The sequence below is a fragment of the Antechinus flavipes genome, chromosome 4 (assembly GCF_016432865.1).
Source record: "Antechinus flavipes isolate AdamAnt ecotype Samford, QLD, Australia chromosome 4, AdamAnt_v2, whole genome shotgun sequence".
NCBI classification, from domain to species: domain Eukaryota; kingdom Metazoa; phylum Chordata; class Mammalia; order Dasyuromorphia; family Dasyuridae; genus Antechinus; species Antechinus flavipes.
This window is the reverse complement of record NC_067401.1, coordinates 39,287,627-39,306,434: the sequence shown is the minus strand read 5'-3', so window position 1 is coordinate 39,306,434 and position 18,808 is coordinate 39,287,627. Positions and strand designations below refer to the sequence as shown.

At 43.3% G+C, this 18,808-nt stretch overlaps 1 protein-coding gene across 4 annotated transcripts; it reads right to left on the bottom strand.

Annotated features, from left to right (window-relative positions):
- Positions 1–13,174: 13,174 nt before the first annotated feature.
- Positions 13,175–18,253, bottom strand: RFX5 (regulatory factor X5). 4 transcript variants are annotated; one of them, XM_051992661.1, is made up of 10 exons: positions 17,565–18,253; positions 16,743–16,923; positions 16,400–16,433; positions 16,036–16,118; positions 15,714–15,836; positions 15,443–15,562; positions 15,213–15,294; positions 14,766–14,967; positions 14,542–14,633; positions 13,175–14,360 (listed from the first exon to the last, which is right to left on the bottom strand). In XM_051992661.1, the coding sequence occupies exons 2-10, from the start codon at positions 16,853–16,855 to the stop codon at positions 13,413–13,415; spliced, it is 1,797 nt and encodes a 598-aa protein (XP_051848621.1). In that variant the 5' UTR covers positions 16,856–16,923; positions 17,565–18,253; the 3' UTR covers positions 13,175–13,412. The 4 variants fall into 4 exon arrangements, with proteins under 4 accessions (XP_051848621.1, XP_051848622.1, XP_051848624.1 ...); XM_051992662.1 differs by having other exon boundaries at positions 15,714–15,833; XM_051992664.1 differs by lacking the exon at positions 17,565–18,253 and having other exon boundaries at positions 16,400–16,509; positions 16,743–16,835.
- Positions 18,254–18,808: the final 555 nt, after the last annotated feature.

The window sequence follows — 18,808 nt, the reverse complement described above, 5'->3', positions numbered from 1 at the left end:
TTCATGCTTCCCCATTCTGGATTTCTTCCAGTAAGCATATATTCTTAATATATATGGTATAAGTCTATCCTAGTTGACCCTTTTATTGATTTTGTTCCTTTTGACTGTCATAATTCAGTCCTAGTTTTTATCCCTCCGAGTCTCAGTCATATTTATGGGGTCAAGTTTGGTTGTTTTTTTTTTACATTGGGATCTTTAGTTTACTCTGCTTGTTACCTATACTTTGTATACTCAAGGGGAGCCATGGATATCACTGACTCCTTTCTTGAATCCTATTTTGTATCCTATGAATCCTGTCTATGGATATATAGATTCTCTCTACATTCTACATAGAAAGAATAGCTGTTTCAGTACTCCTCATCAGGAAGTCACCAACCACTATTGTTAGTCTCTTCTTCCTTTGACTTTTACTGAATCATTGAACATCTGATGCCATTTATGAATACGTATCATCATTCTTGGAGGACATGCATCTGCTCCTTGAAAATGCTTCAGGTCTTTTTCTTACCTTCCAGGGTTCAGGTAACCTTCTCTTCCCTCTCTCCTAAACTCTCCTGATATAAAATCACAGTACTGGAAGGTACCTCCAAGCCCAACTACTCTAACCTGTAACTAGACAAAAATGTCCTGCTTTACATAAATACCTTTTCTTTGAAAACCTTCAGTGAAGTTAAACTATCTCCTGAGACAGCTTTGCCCACTTGTTAAGAAATTTTCTTTAAGTCTCAACCCTAAATTTGTGGTTTTGTAAATTCCACCATCATTCTTTGTTCTGCCCCCTGGAGTCATCCAGAGTTTCTAATCCCTCTTCCCTGAAACAGCTCTTTTAATCTTTTCAGATAATCATCTTATGTTCCCCTCCCCCTTACCTCCCAAGCCTTGTCTTCTGGAGGCTAAACTTCTCTATTTTCTTTAGTTCATCCTCATCTAATATGTACTTGAGACCCTTTCCCATTCTGGATGCTCTCCAGCCTTCCCAAAAATGCCACGTCCAGAACGGAATCCAGTACTGCACATCTGACCAGGGCAAAGTCATCCCTTCCTCCTCCTCGTATTATATGATGAAATGAAAACTTCCGATCCTGAAATTCAAGCCCTTCTATAGTTGGTTTCCAACTTTACCTTTCCAGTTTTACTGCTCCACATTCTGTTATATACTTACATACCTCAGGCAGAGTGAACTATTTATCTTCTTGTTTTAAAAATACGTCCTATACACATGCTTGTCTTTATGGTTTTGTTTCTGCCATTCTCTGTCTGGCATGCTTCCTCCCTTCATGGCTTGTTGCCAGCCTATATCAGTTAGTTCTTCGAGGACTAGCTTAAAAGCCACCTTTTCCATGAAGCCTTTGATTATTCTTTCCTACAGAAGTAATTTTCACCTTATCTGAACTGCCATAGTATTTCAGTGTTCGTGTATTTCTCACATTTTATATAATTTCATTGTTTACATGTGTCTTAACCCTCTAACAATATTATTAAGATTATTCTCCTGGGAATGTTTTATTCATTTAATCTCAGTGCCCAGCACCATGACTTATCCATAATAGATGCTTATTCAGTTTTGTGTGAATCGAGTCACAGAATTTGGGAGCTGGAATGGACATTTACTGTATATGAAAGGAACCTTAACTCTGACATATTAAATAAGTGGTTGATCTAAAATTTTTGACCTGAAAAAGAACCTTGATGATTATCTAGTCTAATCCTCTTAATTTGGTGATTTGCATAGTCACATAGCTAGGGGCAGAGTTTCTCTCTCTCTCTCTTTTTTTTTTTTTTTTAAATAACTTTTTATTGATAGAACCCATGCCAGGGTAATTTTTTACAGCATTATCCCTTGCACTCACTTCTGTTATGATTTTTCCCCTCCTTCCCTCCACCCCTTCCCCCAGAAGGCAAGCAGTCCTTTACATGTTAAATAGGTTACAGTATATCCTGGATACAATATACATGTGCAGAACCGAACAGTTTTCTTGTTGTTCAGGGAGAATTGGATTCAGGAGGTATAAATAACCCGGGAAGAAAAACAAAAATGCAAGCAGTTTATATTCATTTCCCAGTGTTCTTTCTTTGGGTATAGCTGCTTCTGTCCATCCTTGATCAATTGAAACTGAATTAGCTCTCTTTATCGAAGAGATCCACTTCCATCAGAATACATCCTCAAACAGTATCGTTGTTGAGGTATATAATGATCTCCTGGTTCTGCTCATTTCACTTAGCATCAGTTCATGTAAGTCTCGGGGCAGAATTTCTCAACAAAACATTCATGTCCCTTCCACCTGTAAATCTATGATCATTTGTCTTTACTTTTCGTCTTTTGTCATATTGATTTCCCCAGAATTAAGACTATTGTGAACTGATCAAATGCAGATTGAAACTGGAAACACAGCACACAGAGACATCTTCTAAATCATTTATAAACTGGATGTTGACAAAAACAGCATATCACACAGTACACTGTCTTGATTAAAGGAAAGCTTTTGGGAGATGTTTGGGGCAGGTTTTGAAAGAAGTGATGAACAGGGACGTCTCTGTGAAGGGCACATCAGAACTTCAAAAGACCTGTGATTTAGTTGGTATGGTGGCAATATCCTCTGGCTTGTAGTAATTTTATAACTTTCTAGATCATTATATAAACTTTTGTGGCTAATAAGCCAAATAAACAAGATTACTTCATATTTCATGATGGTGAATTTTCTGGAGATGAGCCTCATTAAATTAGGGTAAGTGGACAAGACACAATCTGTCTTGGGGCCCATATTTGTTTCTTTTAAAAGTTTTTATTGCTGCCGTTTTATACTGTTGTGATTTCCTGCTTTGTAGTTCTCCATTAAACTCTCCCTGCTAGTTAAAAGAAAAAGTTAAGAAAACCCAATCCCCACAGCCACTGCACCTGAGTATTGGCAGCATTCCTCACCCTTCGTCATCCACATTTCTCTCTAAAGAGAGCAGGAGATATATTTCATCATCTGTTCTGTAACAAGATAGGTCCTTTTAATTAGAAGTTGGCTGCCTTTCAGTGTTTTTGTTGAAGTTATTTCAAGCATTGTGTACATTGTTCTCCTGATTCTCCCTGTTTTACTCTGTCAGATTATACAAGTTTTTGATACATCTCTAAATTCCTCATATTTGTTGTTCTTGTGATACAAATGTTTATATTGCAATGTCGCAGATTTTTTTGGTCATTTCCCAAGTGATAGGGACTTCAATGGCCATCTAATTGGACGCATGGAAGGAATCTCCACTGTAATGTCCCCAACAAGAACTGTGTACTTCTGCTTCAAGGCTTCTCCAGGCAGCCCATTCCGCTTTGGAATTGTTCGAATTATTAGGAAGCTTTTCCTGACTTAGAGGGTAAATGTTCCTTTTTGCAATTTTCTGATCTGCCCTGTGGGGAGAAATAGCAAGTCTAATTCTTACTCTTCTAGGTTCTTGCAAACAGTTATGTGGCCAGTGTGTCTTCTCATAAAAAAGGCTAACATGCCCAATACTTTAGCTGACCTTCAAATGTCATAGACTCAGGTCCTTGACTGTTTTGGTTGACAAGGTCCCCTGGATATACACTTTGTTTCCAATTTTTTGGGGGAGGGGGCTGCCACAAAAAAAAGTTCTGTGGCTGTTTTGGCATATGTTTATCAGACCTGTCTTTCCTTCTTTGATCTATTTGAGATCTATGTTCAATAGTAGAATGTCTACATCAAATGATTTAGTGACTTTTCTTTAGTAATTTCAAATTATTTTCTACATTGGTTGGACCAATTCACAGTTCCACCAACTGGGTATAATATTTCAAGTCTTGTATTTGATCTTTCTGAAATCTTTGTGAAATCTTCCAGAACTTGAGCTTTATTTTTTTTTAAGCTTTTTAATTTTCAAAAGATATGCATGGATAGTTTTTCAACGTTAACCTTGCAAAACCTTATATTCAAATTTCTCCCCCCTGTTCCCTCTACCCCCTCCTGTAGAAAATAATCCATTATATGTTAAAGATGATAAAAATATGTTAAATTCAATATGTGCATATGTATTTATACAATTATCTTATTGCATAAGAAAAATCAAATTAAAAAGTAAAAAAATGAGAAAAAACAAAATGCAAGTTAACAACAACAAAAAGAATGACAGTGTTATGTTGTGATCCACAGACCTCTCTCTGGCTCTCTTCATCACAAGACCATTGGATTCTCCCTGTGCAACAAGAGAACTGTTCGGTTCTGCACACATATATTGTATCTAGGATATACTGTAACCTATTTAACACGTAAACGATTGCTTGCCATCTGGTGGGGGGAGGGGTGGAGAGGGGAAAAATTGGAACAGAAGTGAGTGCACGGGATAATGCTGTAAAAAATTACCCTGGCATGGGTTCTGTCAATAAAAAGTTATTAAAAAAAAAAAAAGATCATTGGAACTGGCCTCAATCATCTCATTGTTGAGAAGAGCCATGTCCATCAGAATTGATCATTATATAATCTTGTTGCTGTGTTACAATGATCTCCTGGCTCTGCTTATTTCAGCATCAGTTCCTCTGAGTCTCTCCAGACTTCTTTAAAATCATCCTCCCAATTGTTTCTTATAGAACAATAATATTCCACAACATTCATATACCATAACTTATCCAGCCATTCTCCAATTGATGGATAGCCACTCAGTTTCCAGTTTCTTGCCACTACAAAAAGGGCTGCCACAAACATTTTTGCACATGGGGGATCTTTTCCCTTTTTATGCTCTCTTTGGGATACAGAGCTTAAACTTTATTGGCATGGACTCCAAGACACCTCTGTGCCCAAATGAAGCATCCTACATAAGACTTCAGTGGGTTATAAAGACATAGAGTTATAGAGGGAATGGCAAATTCGTTTAGCTAGAAGAGGGCGTAATATGGAATGGTGGTTTTAGATCTGAGAGCATAAGCTATTAATATGCATCTTTTGAAAGTTTCCAAACAGGAGTTCCCACACTAATGAAGTTATAGGACATTTGATTTTTGAAGCTGTTCTAGGGATCCAGTCTTCTGGCTTTCTTTCAATAGCCCTCAAAGCAAATACCAAGAGGTAATGAACGTTGTTAGTGCCTTGAGTTCAAATGACAGAACACAGCTTTAAAAGTTTGTTATGGCAGTGTTCAAAAAGACCACAAGATGGAGATATGAATCTATGAAAGACTTTTTTGTTAAAAAGAAATTTGATATTCTACTAATCAAGAATTGGAATTTTTTTTTCTTACTAATGATGAAAACAGAATTTCAAGAGTATCTTTGCTTTCACATAAGAAGTAGTAATGAATGTACTTTTAAGAAATAACTAATTCTGATGTTTGCCATCTTTGAAATCTAGAAATTTTTTTCTCCCTTCAAAATAAAAACAGCATTCAGTTAAAAATTAAGTCTTTGCTGTGGTCTTCATTACTCTTGTCTTTCTCTTCTGTGTCTTTTCAGTGACAACTCTTAGGTGTCTACTATGAACAAGACGTTATGCTAGGCATTTGGGATATTAAGCAAATCAGTTCCTGGATTTTATATAAGTAAACTGGACCCAACTAACTTTTCCCTTTCCTTAAAGATTGGGCATTACTGAATTCTAACTTCCAATTTACATTTGTGTTTTCAGTATTTAGTGCAACATACTGAGTTTAAACAATGCAATATGACAGACCAGAAAGTTAATTTGATCTTAGACTGTATAATGTAAAAAAGAATGAAGTTGATGGTTCTACTTATTGGACAGTCAGACTTAGTCAGTAGATGTTTACTAAGTGCCTGCTGCTAATAAGCACTGGGAATATACCAAAAAGCAAAAGGCAGCCTTTCAAAGAACGCATAGTATACTAGGGAAGAAGATAGGCAAACAACTATGTACAGACAAGATATATACAGGATAAATTGGAAATAATAAAAGGGAGACACTAGAATTAAGGGAGAATCAGAAAAGGCTTCTTGTATCTAGAAAGTAAGATTTTAACTGGAACTGGAAAAAAGCCAGAGAATCCAGGAAGTAGGAATGAGGAAGGAGAACATTCCAGACACGAGGGAAAGCCAATGAAAATGCCTGGAGTAGGGAGATGGAATGTCTTGTTTAAAGAATTAAGGAGGTTATGGAAAGATGTTTACATGAACTGATGCCCAGTGAAGTGAGCAGAACCAGGAGAACATTATACACAGTAAAAGGAAGATTACGTGATGATCAACTATAATAGACTTAGCTCTTCTCAGCAAACAATTCCAATAGATTTTGAATGGAAAATACTATCCACATCTCAAGAAAGAACTATGAAGAATGAATATGGATTGAAGTATACTATTTTTACCTTTTGTTGTTTTCTGGTAATGTTTCCCTTTTGTTCTGATTTTTTTTCCCCAAGATGGCTCATATGGAAATATATTTAAAAATTTATTGTACATGTATAACCTATATCAGTTTGCAAACTATCTTGGGAGGAGGGAAGGGAAGAAGGGAGAAAAAAATTGGAATTCAAAATCTTACAAAAATGAATGTCAAAAGCCATTTTTACTTGTAATCAGAAAATTAATATACCATTAAAATAAAAAAAAAATTAAGATAAGGAGGCCAATGTCGCTGGATCAAAGAGTATTTGGGTTGGTTTAGGGGTGTAGAGGAAAGTATAAGATTGGTAGGAAGTAGCTAGGTTAGGAAGGCTTTCAGTGCCAAACAGGATTTTATATTTGATCCTGCAGATAGTAGGGAAGTTGAGCAGCTGACATAGTAACACTTGCACTTTAAGGAAGACCAATTTAACAGCTGAGTGGGGAAATGGATAGGAGTGTGGAGATGCTTGTGGCAGATGATGAGGTGATGATACCAGTGTCAGAGAAGAGAAGGAGCATGAATGTGTGGAGGTAACATTGACAGGCCTTGGCAACAGATTGAATGTGAGGAGTCCACGATGACACTAGGCTGCAAGGGTACCCTCAACAATAACAGTGAAAGGGCAGCTGGTTGGCACAGAGTGGATAGACCACCAACCCTGGGGTCAACAGGTCTGAGTTCAAATCCAACCTTAAGACACTTAACACATACTAGTTGTGTGACCCTGGGCAAGTCATTAAACTCCAATTGCCTTGACTACCTCTCCAAAAAAAACTTCCCCAAAATAAAAAAAACAAAAAACATCTCCAATAACAGGGAAGCTGGAAGGAAGATTTTTTTTTTGCGGGGGGAGAAGACAATGGGTTCAGTTTTGGACAATGCTGAGTTTAAAATGTCTAATAATTAGGATATCCAATTCAAAAAGTCCAATAGGTATTTGGAGTTGTGAGACAGTAGAGAGGTTGGGGTAGATGAAGAAGATTTGAGAATGATGATTTTGATGATATTGAATCTTTGGGAGCTGGTGAAATCACCTAGTGAAATAGTATAGAGGAAGATGAAAAGAGGATACAGGACAGAATAATACTCAATAATTAGAAAGTAGGACTTAGATGGGGCACCTTGTTTGAACTTGTTCCTTGCTTAGTACATGGTCTAGGCCCTGCGACCACTCTTCATTCCAGAATGCTAGCCTTGGGCACAGGATCCCTCAGTTCTGGATCTGTGACCTGATACTGGATAGTTGGTGACAGTTGTCAGTTGGCCCCTGTTCTAGCAGCCTGCTTGAGGTCACAGTGCCGCCATTTGGACCTCTTCCTACCTCAGAGCACAGCCTCATTTTCTGCAGCTGCCACTGGGAAATGCTCCCTCTGGTCAGTCTTGACCACTTTGTCTCCTTTGTGCACAGACCTTTTGTTTCCTTATGCCAATCTCACTGGAAAATGATTGAATGCAACTGAATCCAGACTGGAATTCAGTCTAGTGTATTTTCTTAATTTGTGTTCTTGGGAGGGAGGAGGGTTTATGGGACTTAATCCTGCTACTCTATCAAATTGACTCTGCCTCTTGCCAACTATCTTTTAACGATCTGTTCTGACATTTTCCTAGGAATCAAAGTCAAGCTCTTTGGCTTAAGGTTTGTAGATTCTGGTTCTTCCTATTTTGAAAATTGGATCAACATTGGTCCTTGCTCAGTCTGAGAGTCTCTTTTTTGTTCCCTGTGATCTTTCAGAGATCACCAAAAAATGCTCTACTAGTTCTTGGAGTACCTGAGGATGTCATTCAGCCAGGCCAGAAGGCTTAAAACTCATCAAGGGCGGTGAGGTGATCTTTTATGCCCTTTATCTCATGTATCAGCTCCATGTGGGTCATTTTGATCCTTTCAAAGAGACACATTTGAGTTGTAGCAGAGTGGAGATAACATTTCAATGGGAACCTCCAGACTCTCCAGCACTGAATACAGATTGAAAAGAGCAATCTCACCTAGGAAGCAAGAAGGATCTTACACACTATATACTGCGGGGGGCTTCATTTAAATTGGGCATAATAATAGGGGTTGTAACTATCTCACAGGATTGATGGAAGGCTCAAATGAAGTAATATATCTAAAGTGCTCTGCAAACTTAAAAAGCATTTATACAATTATTATTATTATTACTTTTGAATTACAGACTCCAAGACATCTTCTCTCCCAGGGTTCTAGTCACTTCCACATCACTGACTAGTTCTTTCTTTTTTTGCTCAGAATTAAGTATAAAAAGAGCGATTCCTTTTTATTTTCTCATCCCTCTGAAAGAGCTACCATTCCCTTTTCAACTACTTTTTTCATTACAGCTACAAACTACCATAAAGCCAAATTAAGAGTTGTCTGTTCCAACTGTGGAACTGCAAACCTCAACATCATAAAGAGATATCCCAAATAACTATATATTAAAAATGCCATAAGTAACTTTCTTTTATTCCAAATTATTCTCTGGAATGATTGGACCAGTTCACTACTCTACTGACAATTCATCAGTGTACCTATTTCCCCCCCATCCCCTCCAGCATTTGTCATTTCTGATAGATGTGAAGTGGTACTTAAGAGTTTTTTGATTTGCCTTTTTTTAATCAGTAGTGACGTTGAGCATTTGTTTTGATTTCTTCTGAAAAGTGCCTGTAATCATTAACAATTGGGAAATGGCTTTTATTTTTAGAAATGTATTCAAGGCACTGACACAATTCTCAAACCAGCCATAATGGCAACATTGCCTTTAGATTAATACTGGGCTTACCCAGGGATTGTTGGAATACAGTGGAGCCACCTGACAGTAGCTGCTGGAGATACAACTCAGACTTGCAGAATGGATCTTCTCTTGCGAGAGGCTGATACCAGGAGACTGAGAGGCAATTGTTGTTCTCTGACCTCTCTGTCTGACCTTCCTCTTCCCTGTGCCTCCAATTTATCTCGTTCCCAGTCCATAACACATGTGTCAGCAAAGACTGCCTTGCAACTTCTTCAGATGCTATGGAAAACAGCTGTAGAGGCTCTCAGAGAATTGACCTGTCCCTTAATAAAGGACCTTTGCTTCATCCCCACTTTGGAGGACACTGAACATCAGAAGCTCAAAAAATTATTAGGATTAAAATGAAACATGAAGAATAAAACAGAATAATTATGAAATAACCTGAACAGTCAAGCAAATGTTGCCATATTTGTATGGAAAATAGGAATGTTTGGATATACCTAAAGCTAGTCTGTATCTGGATTATATGGTGAAAAGGAGGTGCAAAGGAAGTATGACAAGATTATTGGTAGAATATTTTTTGATCTGGAGCAGAGTTATGAGATACTCAGCTCCTTCGAAGAGGTCTCAACTCCCAGTTCCATCAGGAGTAAGAATTTGTTGGGGTTTTGTTTTGAGTGAGTTTCATTCACTCCCTTTTGCAACCCTTGCCACCAGAGCTCGAGGTGCAAGGGGGCAGGGAATAAGAAACCTTTAGATTGTGCTGGAATATTTGGGATGGGTTAGATTTAGACCCCCTTAATGTCCCCTTCCAAGGGGTTAAGCCTGAAGATAGCACCATCTGCTGGATATAGTCACAAGCCTGCTGCCTCATCCCTGGATCCTTCCATGCAGCCTTAGGCAGGCCTTGGATGTAGAGGCAGCCTCTATCCCAGGATTCTGTAGAATTGGTTTTGTAAAGGACTCACAAAGTGACAAAATGTGGAGAAAAGTTCTAAGAGCAGGATGAGGCATTCAGTGTCTTAATATCCTGCTTCAAGATCCTTTTTCCTTCCCATGCCATGGGATGTAACCAAATATACAGTGGAGACTAACCACAATTTCAACACTAATGTTTGCATAGTGTTTTAAGCTATACAGTTTATATATGTTATTTAATTCTCATAACAATCCTGGGAGGTGGGTCTTTATTATCCCCATTTTATTGATGAGAAGACTATGGATGAGAAAGGTTAACTCAATCAATAAACATTAATTAATCAATTTCTTCCTGTGTGCCAGGGGAAATGACATAATGTAGTAGAACACCTGGCTTAAGACCTTTATTAGCTGTGTGACCGAGACTCCCTTAACTCTCCCAGTGTCAGTAAAAACAATTTGCTTTTCAAACTATATGTTAGATTATATGTTGCTATATGTTGCGCTATAAAACCAATATTTTACGCTATGAAACATAATATAAAAAGTAGATATTAAAAAAAATAAAGATGAAATAATCAAAATGTTATTTATTAAAGGGCCAAATCCTACTTTGCTCTCATTAAAATAGTCATTTTTTAAATCTTTAAATATTGAAATTTGTACATAACTTTTTTATAGAATTTTTTCCCCAATTACATGGAAATACAATTTTAAGTATGAAAAATTTTCCCTCCTCTATCCTACCATTCCCTCTCTCTAAAATGATAAGCAATTTAATATAGGTTATATATAAAGCAATTAACTTTTAAAAATTATAAAAATTTAATTAAATTTAAATTTTCAGTTCCAAATTTTTGTTCTCTCCTCCCAAACTCTTGGGAAGACAAGAAAAACAAAACCCATTATAGGTATTTATATGGTCAGGCAAAACAATTTTCTGCATTAGCCCTGGTGAAAAGGACATGGTCAATTACCACCCCCCATTAACTCACCTGTTTTGTCTCCTCCAAGCCATCATTCTCTCATATATATTGTCTTTCTCTATTAGAATGTAAACTCGTCGAGGACAAGGACTGTCTTGCTTTTTGTACTTGTAATTGTTTAGTACTGGCCTGGCACTTGACAAGACCTTAATAATTTCTTCATTCCCAAATGGTCAAATTAATATGGATAATTTTCAATAGAAGAATTGCAAACTATTAACTATATGAAATAATGATCTAGGTCACTAAAAAGAGAAATGTAAATAAAAAGAACTTTAAGGTTTCCTGTCATACCTAGTAAATTGCCAAAGATGATGTGATGTCAGAAACAATATTCTGAACCCCCAAAAGGACGCAGTGAATGAAGAAATTCAGGATAAGTGAAGCAGTTTAAATCTTTAATACCTTCCTGCAGGAAGCAGGTCTGGAAACTTCATATAAGTTCACACACAATTCACAGGTACCAGGGTCCTATCCTCCTCTTCTTCCTCTCAGAGTTTCTATTAGAGGAGACCCTTTGCAAGTCTAACATGTCATTATCCTCCCACTACTTACACTTTTTTATATATTCCCCCTCCCCGATCTATTTTAATGAAGCCTAAGGTCCTCCAGGCAGTGGCAAGAGCTCTGTGACCAAAATTTGAATGAACCCAGAGGGTTTGAATCACATATCTGTGGTCTTTCAGTTACTGATGGGTTACAGCCCAGAGTTCATTCCAAGCTGCATATCCAGCTGATGAGAACCTCTTATCTATTACTCTTCTTCCTGCAGAACCTCCATCCTGACTTTGTATCTCCTTCTCTAAATCATGATCTTATCTCCAGACCTGCAGTATACAAAACCTCAAATTTTCTCTAATTGCTAGATTCTTAGAGACTAATCCATCATTTTTGGCATGATAAAGTCTTTTGTGACTTCAAGCACCTCCTGGTAATATACATCACTGGTTTGACTCCTCCCTCTCCCCTAAATTCCTTCTTATAGTTGTTACAGCCACCTGTGAAACAGAACCTCGACCTCCCACCATTCCTCACAGAGACAGAATATGAGACTAGTTCATGTTGAAGCATTGTGGAAAGATGGGCATGCTAATATAATGCTGGAGGAATTGTGCATTCCAGTGCACCCATTCTTGAGATTTGGAATTACGTGGCGATAGTGACTAAAGAACCACCCATACTCTTAGACTGCTGGAGGTATATTATCAAGGGATTCAGGGATGAAAAGGAAGTCTACATACTAAGATATTTTAGCAGCACTTTTTTTTAGGAGCATAATGTGAATTGCACAAAGTGAATTAGGCAGAACCATTAAAACATTATAATGACTTTTGCTTAAATGTGACAATAGCATTTCTTTAAAAAGTTTAGAATAAAGCTAGGTGATGCAGTGGATAGAGAACCAGTCCTGAAGTCAGGAGGATCTGAGTTCAAATGTGGCCTCAGACACTTAACACTTCCTGTGTGACCCTGGGCAAGTCACTTAACTTCAATTACCTCTGTTAAAAAAAAAAAAAAAAAAACTTAAATGCTGTGAAATAGGAGCCAAACTTGACACCCTTCCTCCCTCCAAAAGAAAAGCATCTTTTTTTTCCAGAGGTAGAAGAGCAAATGTCAAGATTTTTTTTTGATGTTATTTTTGTTGAACTTTTTTTCTTCTCCATGAATGATGGCTCCCAGTGGCAAAGCTACTTTTGGGAAATGTAGGTCATATAAAAACAAATTATCAGACCTGACGGCCTGAATGTCTTACCAACCCTTTACTTTCCACCTCTTTTTGATACCTTTAGGTTTTTTTGCTTTTGCCAGAGGTTTAAAATTTAGATTTTAAGATGGACTGTTGAATAGTACTAAGTGTCTGCAGAGATAGGTAAGTACAGGTGAATATTCATTTACACATGTTTCTGTGATTGATTTTCTTTGCTTTTCTCTCTCCACTCTTTCTCTTCCTCACCTCTCCTTTCCTAGTCTACTTGGTTCTACTCAAGTATCACTTATTGTGCTTGTTTAATATTTTTCTTTTTCAATCTTTCCCTCAAATCCTCAGAGGTATTAGGTATCTATTACTTGGACACAACTGAGCAATGTCAATCCACAAGAAATTTGGTCCTTTAATCCCCTAGACTAGTTTGCTTCTCTGCACTATATTATGCTCTTTTTAGCTTTAAAATGCTTTGTTATGGGTGCAACTTCTTGGAAAAAAGGCCCAGAGATATAAAGAGGGGGCATGGCAGGTTTATTGATAGGTAGTATTGAATTCAAGGATACTAGGCTGGGAAAGGCAAAGGGAGGGACAGGAGACTGGGGAACATCAAAGTCCGTAAGGGGAAGGAGACTTAAGACAGGTCTCCCTTGGGAAGGGCATGGCCAAGAACAAGCAGGATCAGAGAAGGGATCCTTATTAGGTGCATGTGGGATATTCAAAATCTTCCCCCTCTCCTACCATGTACCTACTAAGGGGGTGTAGCTTTGGGATCTTTATGTCCAAAGAACAGGGAGCCTTGAGACCCTGTCCCTTTTGGGTCTTGATTACCTTGCCCTATGGGTTCTGCTGCCTCTTTACCCATGGACTGGAGGCCCTCCTCCCAGCTTCTGTTGCCCCTGATCACACTCACTTTAGAAGTGACCAGACTTCTGTCACCTATTTCTTTGGCATATTGGACACTAGGTTCCCTTCCTCCCTTGAAATCAGTGCTATCTTCCTGGCCAAGAGAAGGCACTTTTCTCTCCTCCTCCTTTCCCACTGACCCTCTAGCCAGGTCACTCTCCCCTCCAAAACCCCAAGAGTCCTGCGGTACCCTGGGGGAATGGGCCGAGTCTTCAGCGGGCAGTGGTCTCTCGGAGGAGGAGCTCTGCTCCCCCTCGCTGTTTGATTTCTTTCGAGGACGCCCTCTTTTACGCTTGGCATCGATTTCTTCTGGATCCTGGTTCAGTGCTTTGGCAGTTAGCTCCTGTCCTCTGGGCTCACTCATAGGCACTTCGGCTGTCCTCTTCACACCCTTGCCCAGCCCGGGGCCCGCCTCTCTGTTTTTCTCAAGGCCCTGGGTTGGGGTGGGACTTTCCTGTGGAGCTCTCCCAGGTATAGGCACAGCAGATACAGTGGGCAAGATCATGTTGATGATGGGCAGAGTTCCCCGGGATACCCCGGTCCCGCTGGGCAAAGGCAGTGTAGTGACTTTTAAGGTACCTGAAGGAAGTTTGGGGGCTAGGACTGGTGGGGAGACTCGGAGTGGCCGAGGAAGTTGGGGCTGGGGCACCCGGGGGAGGAGTACAGGTAGTCGGGCAACCAGAGCATTCACTTGGGGGCTACTGGTCACCGGGGCTGAGGCTTCTGCAGTTTTCTTGCGCTCCCCCCGAACTGGGGGGGCAGACCCAGTTCGGGCCTCCAGGTCCTTGGGAGGCTGAAAACAATGAAGAAAGTATGGAGTAGCAGTAATCTCACTTCCTGCCCCATCCCGCCACCTCATACTAGGGCTGCAAAGTAAACCCTATATTATGCTCTTTTTAGCTTTAAAATGCTTTGTTATGGATGCAACTTTGAAAAAAAAAAAAAAAAGGCCCAGAGATGTAAGGCCTCCTCACCTGGGGCTGCCCTTTGGAGGCTCTTCCATCTGGGTTCTCCAGACCATTCCTGGTGGCAGAGGAGGGATCCCGTGGAGGCCGATCAGGTTCATCTGAAAAGGGACAAGGTTTTTCAGCATGGGGTGTAGAGGAGAACCAGAGGGACGGTTCGGAGTGCCCAGCCAGGAGTCTCTGCCCCAGTGTGCGCAGTAGGGCTCTAGGTAAGGGAGTGAGGGTCGACATACCAGCGAGCACCATGGCCATGAGCAGATGTGCATGAGCAGATCGGGCAGAGATGAGATGCTGCTGCAGCAGGAACCGGGCCACCTCGACGATGGAGCTGAAGGAGCGCTTCAAGATGCGCTCCGCCCAATCACAGGTCAGGGCACAGGCTGCTTCCACTAGTTCGTCCCGGGGACCTGGGCCTACTTCTGGGCCCACCTCTGGCTACGAGTGGCAGACAACAGCACACCTAGCTACCTACCCAAGCCTGGGGAGACCCCTGAGCCCTCCTGGGGACCCGGACCCTGCATCCGGATAGGGAGGGGAGGACGCCTGGTGCCTGGCAACGCCAGCCCAGCTTAGGTAGAAAGCATCCAGGGCCAGGGACCCCAACCAAGTCAGGCTTCAAAGGGTGCCCAGTAAACTCGGTCAGAGACGGTCACCCGGGGAGGGTATTTGTCCTTACTCACACTCTCTGAGCCCTTGAGGTCAAGTCCAGGCAAGGGTGGCATAGAGACCAGGGTCTTTCTTCGGATACCACTGTAGCAGTATCTGGTATTAAGTTAAGGAGAAGGCCAAACGAGGGATCTCCTAACACCTTGGAGAATACTGTGTTCCTGGCACTACCCCCCCACTCCCCCCACAGCACTGTCAGTGTGGTCCTGAAGCACTCGCCCCCCACATTTTCATCCAAGGATACTTGGATTGGCCCCGGCCTCCCAGCCTCCGGGCCTTGATGTCAGGGAAGATTTCCCGGATGATTTTGCCAAAGTTGGCTGTGCTGAGCGGGCGGCAGCAGGCTAAGCTCTCACAGTACCTTCTGGGTAACGGGTGTCCAAAGGAGGGAGACCAGTAAATAGAAGGGACGGGGGTGGGGCGGCTGGGGGGAGGGGACAATGTGTGGTAGAAACACGTCCTAGGGGCTCTGGGGTGGACATGAGTGTAACCCACCCCTCTGCCTCTGCACACACCTATAAGCATCATAAACATCCTGCTTTGGCAAACACGTGGCTGTGTGCTCCTCCAGGTGGTTTCGAATCCATCTGTAGGCATACATGTACTCATCGTGGCTGAGTGCACTCGGCTCCAGGCTGCTGGGGGTAGGAGAAGGCGGTCATTCTGCCCACAGCTGCGTCCCCCCGGCACAGACACGGTTATCTGAGCCCAGAAACCCAGAGTCCTAGCTCTTCTCCCCCTTTTTAATGCAGAGCCCTGGTGGGTGACAGCTGGTACTTGCCAAAGGCGGGCTGGGAACCCAGACCCTTCATTCCGCCAAGTTGTGACTAAACTTACCTTTTATCTCCACCACTGGGGCCCGAGGGGAGCTGAAGGTAAAGATACAGCTTGTCGTTGTCTGAGAATCTCTGCACATCTTGCTATAATTGGGGAGAGAGGCGGGCAGAGATGGCAGTGAGGGCCCGAGCTGGGTCCCAGGATGCTTCGCACTGATTTTAGCCCAGGCTCCCCTCCCCCCGCCCCGGTTTTACAGGTAAGGGTGGCCAGGCTCACCAGGTTGAGTGACTTGTCCAAGGTCACATCTATTCTACCATATCACTGTGATCAGAAACCGCTTTGCTGGCTCCATCTCCCACTCTTTCCCCTATCACTGCTCCTGTAAACCCATTATTTTCATCACACCCTGAGCCATGTTACTCACCAGAATCCCCTCTACTTTGCTCTGCACGGCCTTGCTGTGGGAAGGAGAAAGCTGATGGTCAGCAGGGTGACTTCTAGCTAAGCTTTTGGGGTCTAAACTTGGCGTGGGACCTGCACAAGGAGACCAGAGCTGGGGACTGATCATTTTAGTGTAACCCCCTTATTTTCAAGGTAAGGAAACAGGCCAGGGGTGACTTGCCTAGGGTCACAGAGCAAACAGCTGGGTCAGGATCCTGCCCATGCCGACACCCTCCCTCCAGACCACCTGGTGGGAAAGCCATGCCCAGGGATGCCCCAGAGGCCCCTAGGGATCTGGAGGAGGGGTCCCAAGGGTAGCGACTTACGAGATGGACCCTCGGAGCTTCTGCAGGAGAGTGGTGGGCTCGCCGGCATCCCCACTCCCAGGGGCTGCGCCACCGGTCTTGGGGCTCTTGGCATCAGGTTCATCTTCTGCCATCTTGGCATCAGAATTTGGGGCCGATTGAAATCCGGGACACCTTCCCTACTCTTGGCGCCCTCCAGTCACTTCAAGAAGAAACAAAACAATCGGGAGCCGGGACCCCACCGGCATTACCTGCTTCCCCTCACAAGTGCAGTGAAACTTGGCAAAGTCCTCCAAACTTGAGCCACCCCAGGGTCATGGTGAGCCCCAGAGGGAAAGTGGCAACATGCAGAAGGGGTGCCACCTCCGCACCTCTACTCCCATCGGAGCTTTCCCTCCAGTCGGCCCCTTTCTGGCCTCACCCCCACCACACCTCACCCCCAGTCATATGACGGAGAAGAGGGGCTGCAGCTAGTCTGGGGAGAAGAAAACCTAAGCCCACCCCCACCCCCGCCTATCAGTCCCTGGCACAACCGCTCACCCCGTGCCTAGCAGGGTGCAGATTCCCCACTTCTCCCCCTGGGCCGCGACTCGCTTAATCCGTGCAAAATGGGGCAGGGGCGTAGGGCGTGGCTAAGTGGTCCCGCTCGCCCTGGGGTGTCCCGAGAACGGCGGGGGGAGGGGGCGGTGACGCTGGCTGTGCTTGTGGTTGGAGGGGGATAGGAATTGTAAATGCAGCCCAAATTCTCTCTGGCTCGCTCTAAGTCAAACACTGCCCCCTCCCCACCTTCAAGCATTCGCTCTTCTTTCCAACTAGAAAAGGGAGTAGAGAAAAAGAAACTACCTCCGAGCCACCTCGACTCTAGGTCGGCTTCACGGTCCCGGCTCCACTCGTAGCTTGGCCCTTTTTTTTTTTTTTTTTTTTGATTGGTTGGTTCCGCCCCAATCTGCCCGGATACACCAGCCGGCCCCGTCTGCTATTGGTCCTTGCCGCCTCCCGGAGATGCAGCGCCTCTCTTGCTTCGGCAGCAGCTCAAGTCTGCCTAGTAACAGAGATTCGATTGGTTAGCGGGGGAGGGAAAATCCAAAGTTGGCAATATTTGAGCGGTAACGGGGAAGTCCGGGTTGGGTTTCGGTTAAGTTGGGGTCGGTTGGGACGGGTAGCTCCGGGAGGTTCTGCTCTTAAAGGGGCCGCGGCCGGAAAGCCGGGCTCCTGCATTCCCGGGGTTTTCCCCTTCCTTGCGGGTTTCTCCTTTGTCACTTGCACGGGACTAGCGGGCTAGGATGGGGAGCTACTGCGCCAGAGGCCTGCGGGGCTGGGCCGGGGAGTTGGCCCGGGGTCTCCGGGGACCTGCCGCCCCCGCGGCCGCCCCGACATTATTCCTCCTTCCCCCACCCAAGTTCCCAGTTGGGGTGGCCTTCACCCCGCTGCGCGCAAACAATTCCAATCTTCTTTGGCTCTCGGGGGCCCTTAGGGCCTGACGGTTCCTAGCAGGCTTCCCACGGGTCCCTAGTCCCCGCGGGGTAAGGTACCGAGGGCGGACCCAGGCTTTGAATGGGTGGGTGCTACCTCCTCACTCAGCCGAGCTGGGGGCTGAGGGGCGGGGTTCATTTAAATCTGTCACCTGACCACGGTCACATCTCCCCGGGGCGGGCTCCCGGGAGTCCAAGTGAAAGTGCAGCCACGAATGCGGCTTCCTCAGGAGAGGGAATAATAGTGCCCATCTGAGTGACCCGGGATGAGGTCATCTCTTAACAGCACGGTGCTGTACGATTACAAATACATGGGCCTCCTCACAAAAATGTGCACGCGCACAGAGAAAATCTCCAGACCCCGTGGGTTGTGACTCCGAGTCATTCTGAGGTTGAAGGCCATGCACCCCAGTCTGATCTCCATAACTTTTGAAACCAGATTACCGTGGTTCTTGTCGACCACTCTGTTGGAGTAAATAGAATATTCTAACTCTTCCCCTCCTTTTTTTTGTGGTTCGAGGCCCCTCTGGGAGGCCTGATGAAACCTGGGGAACTGCTCTTCCTAGCGCGGCACCCGCTCTCCCACTCACCCAAACCCGCATCCTAGGCGTCATC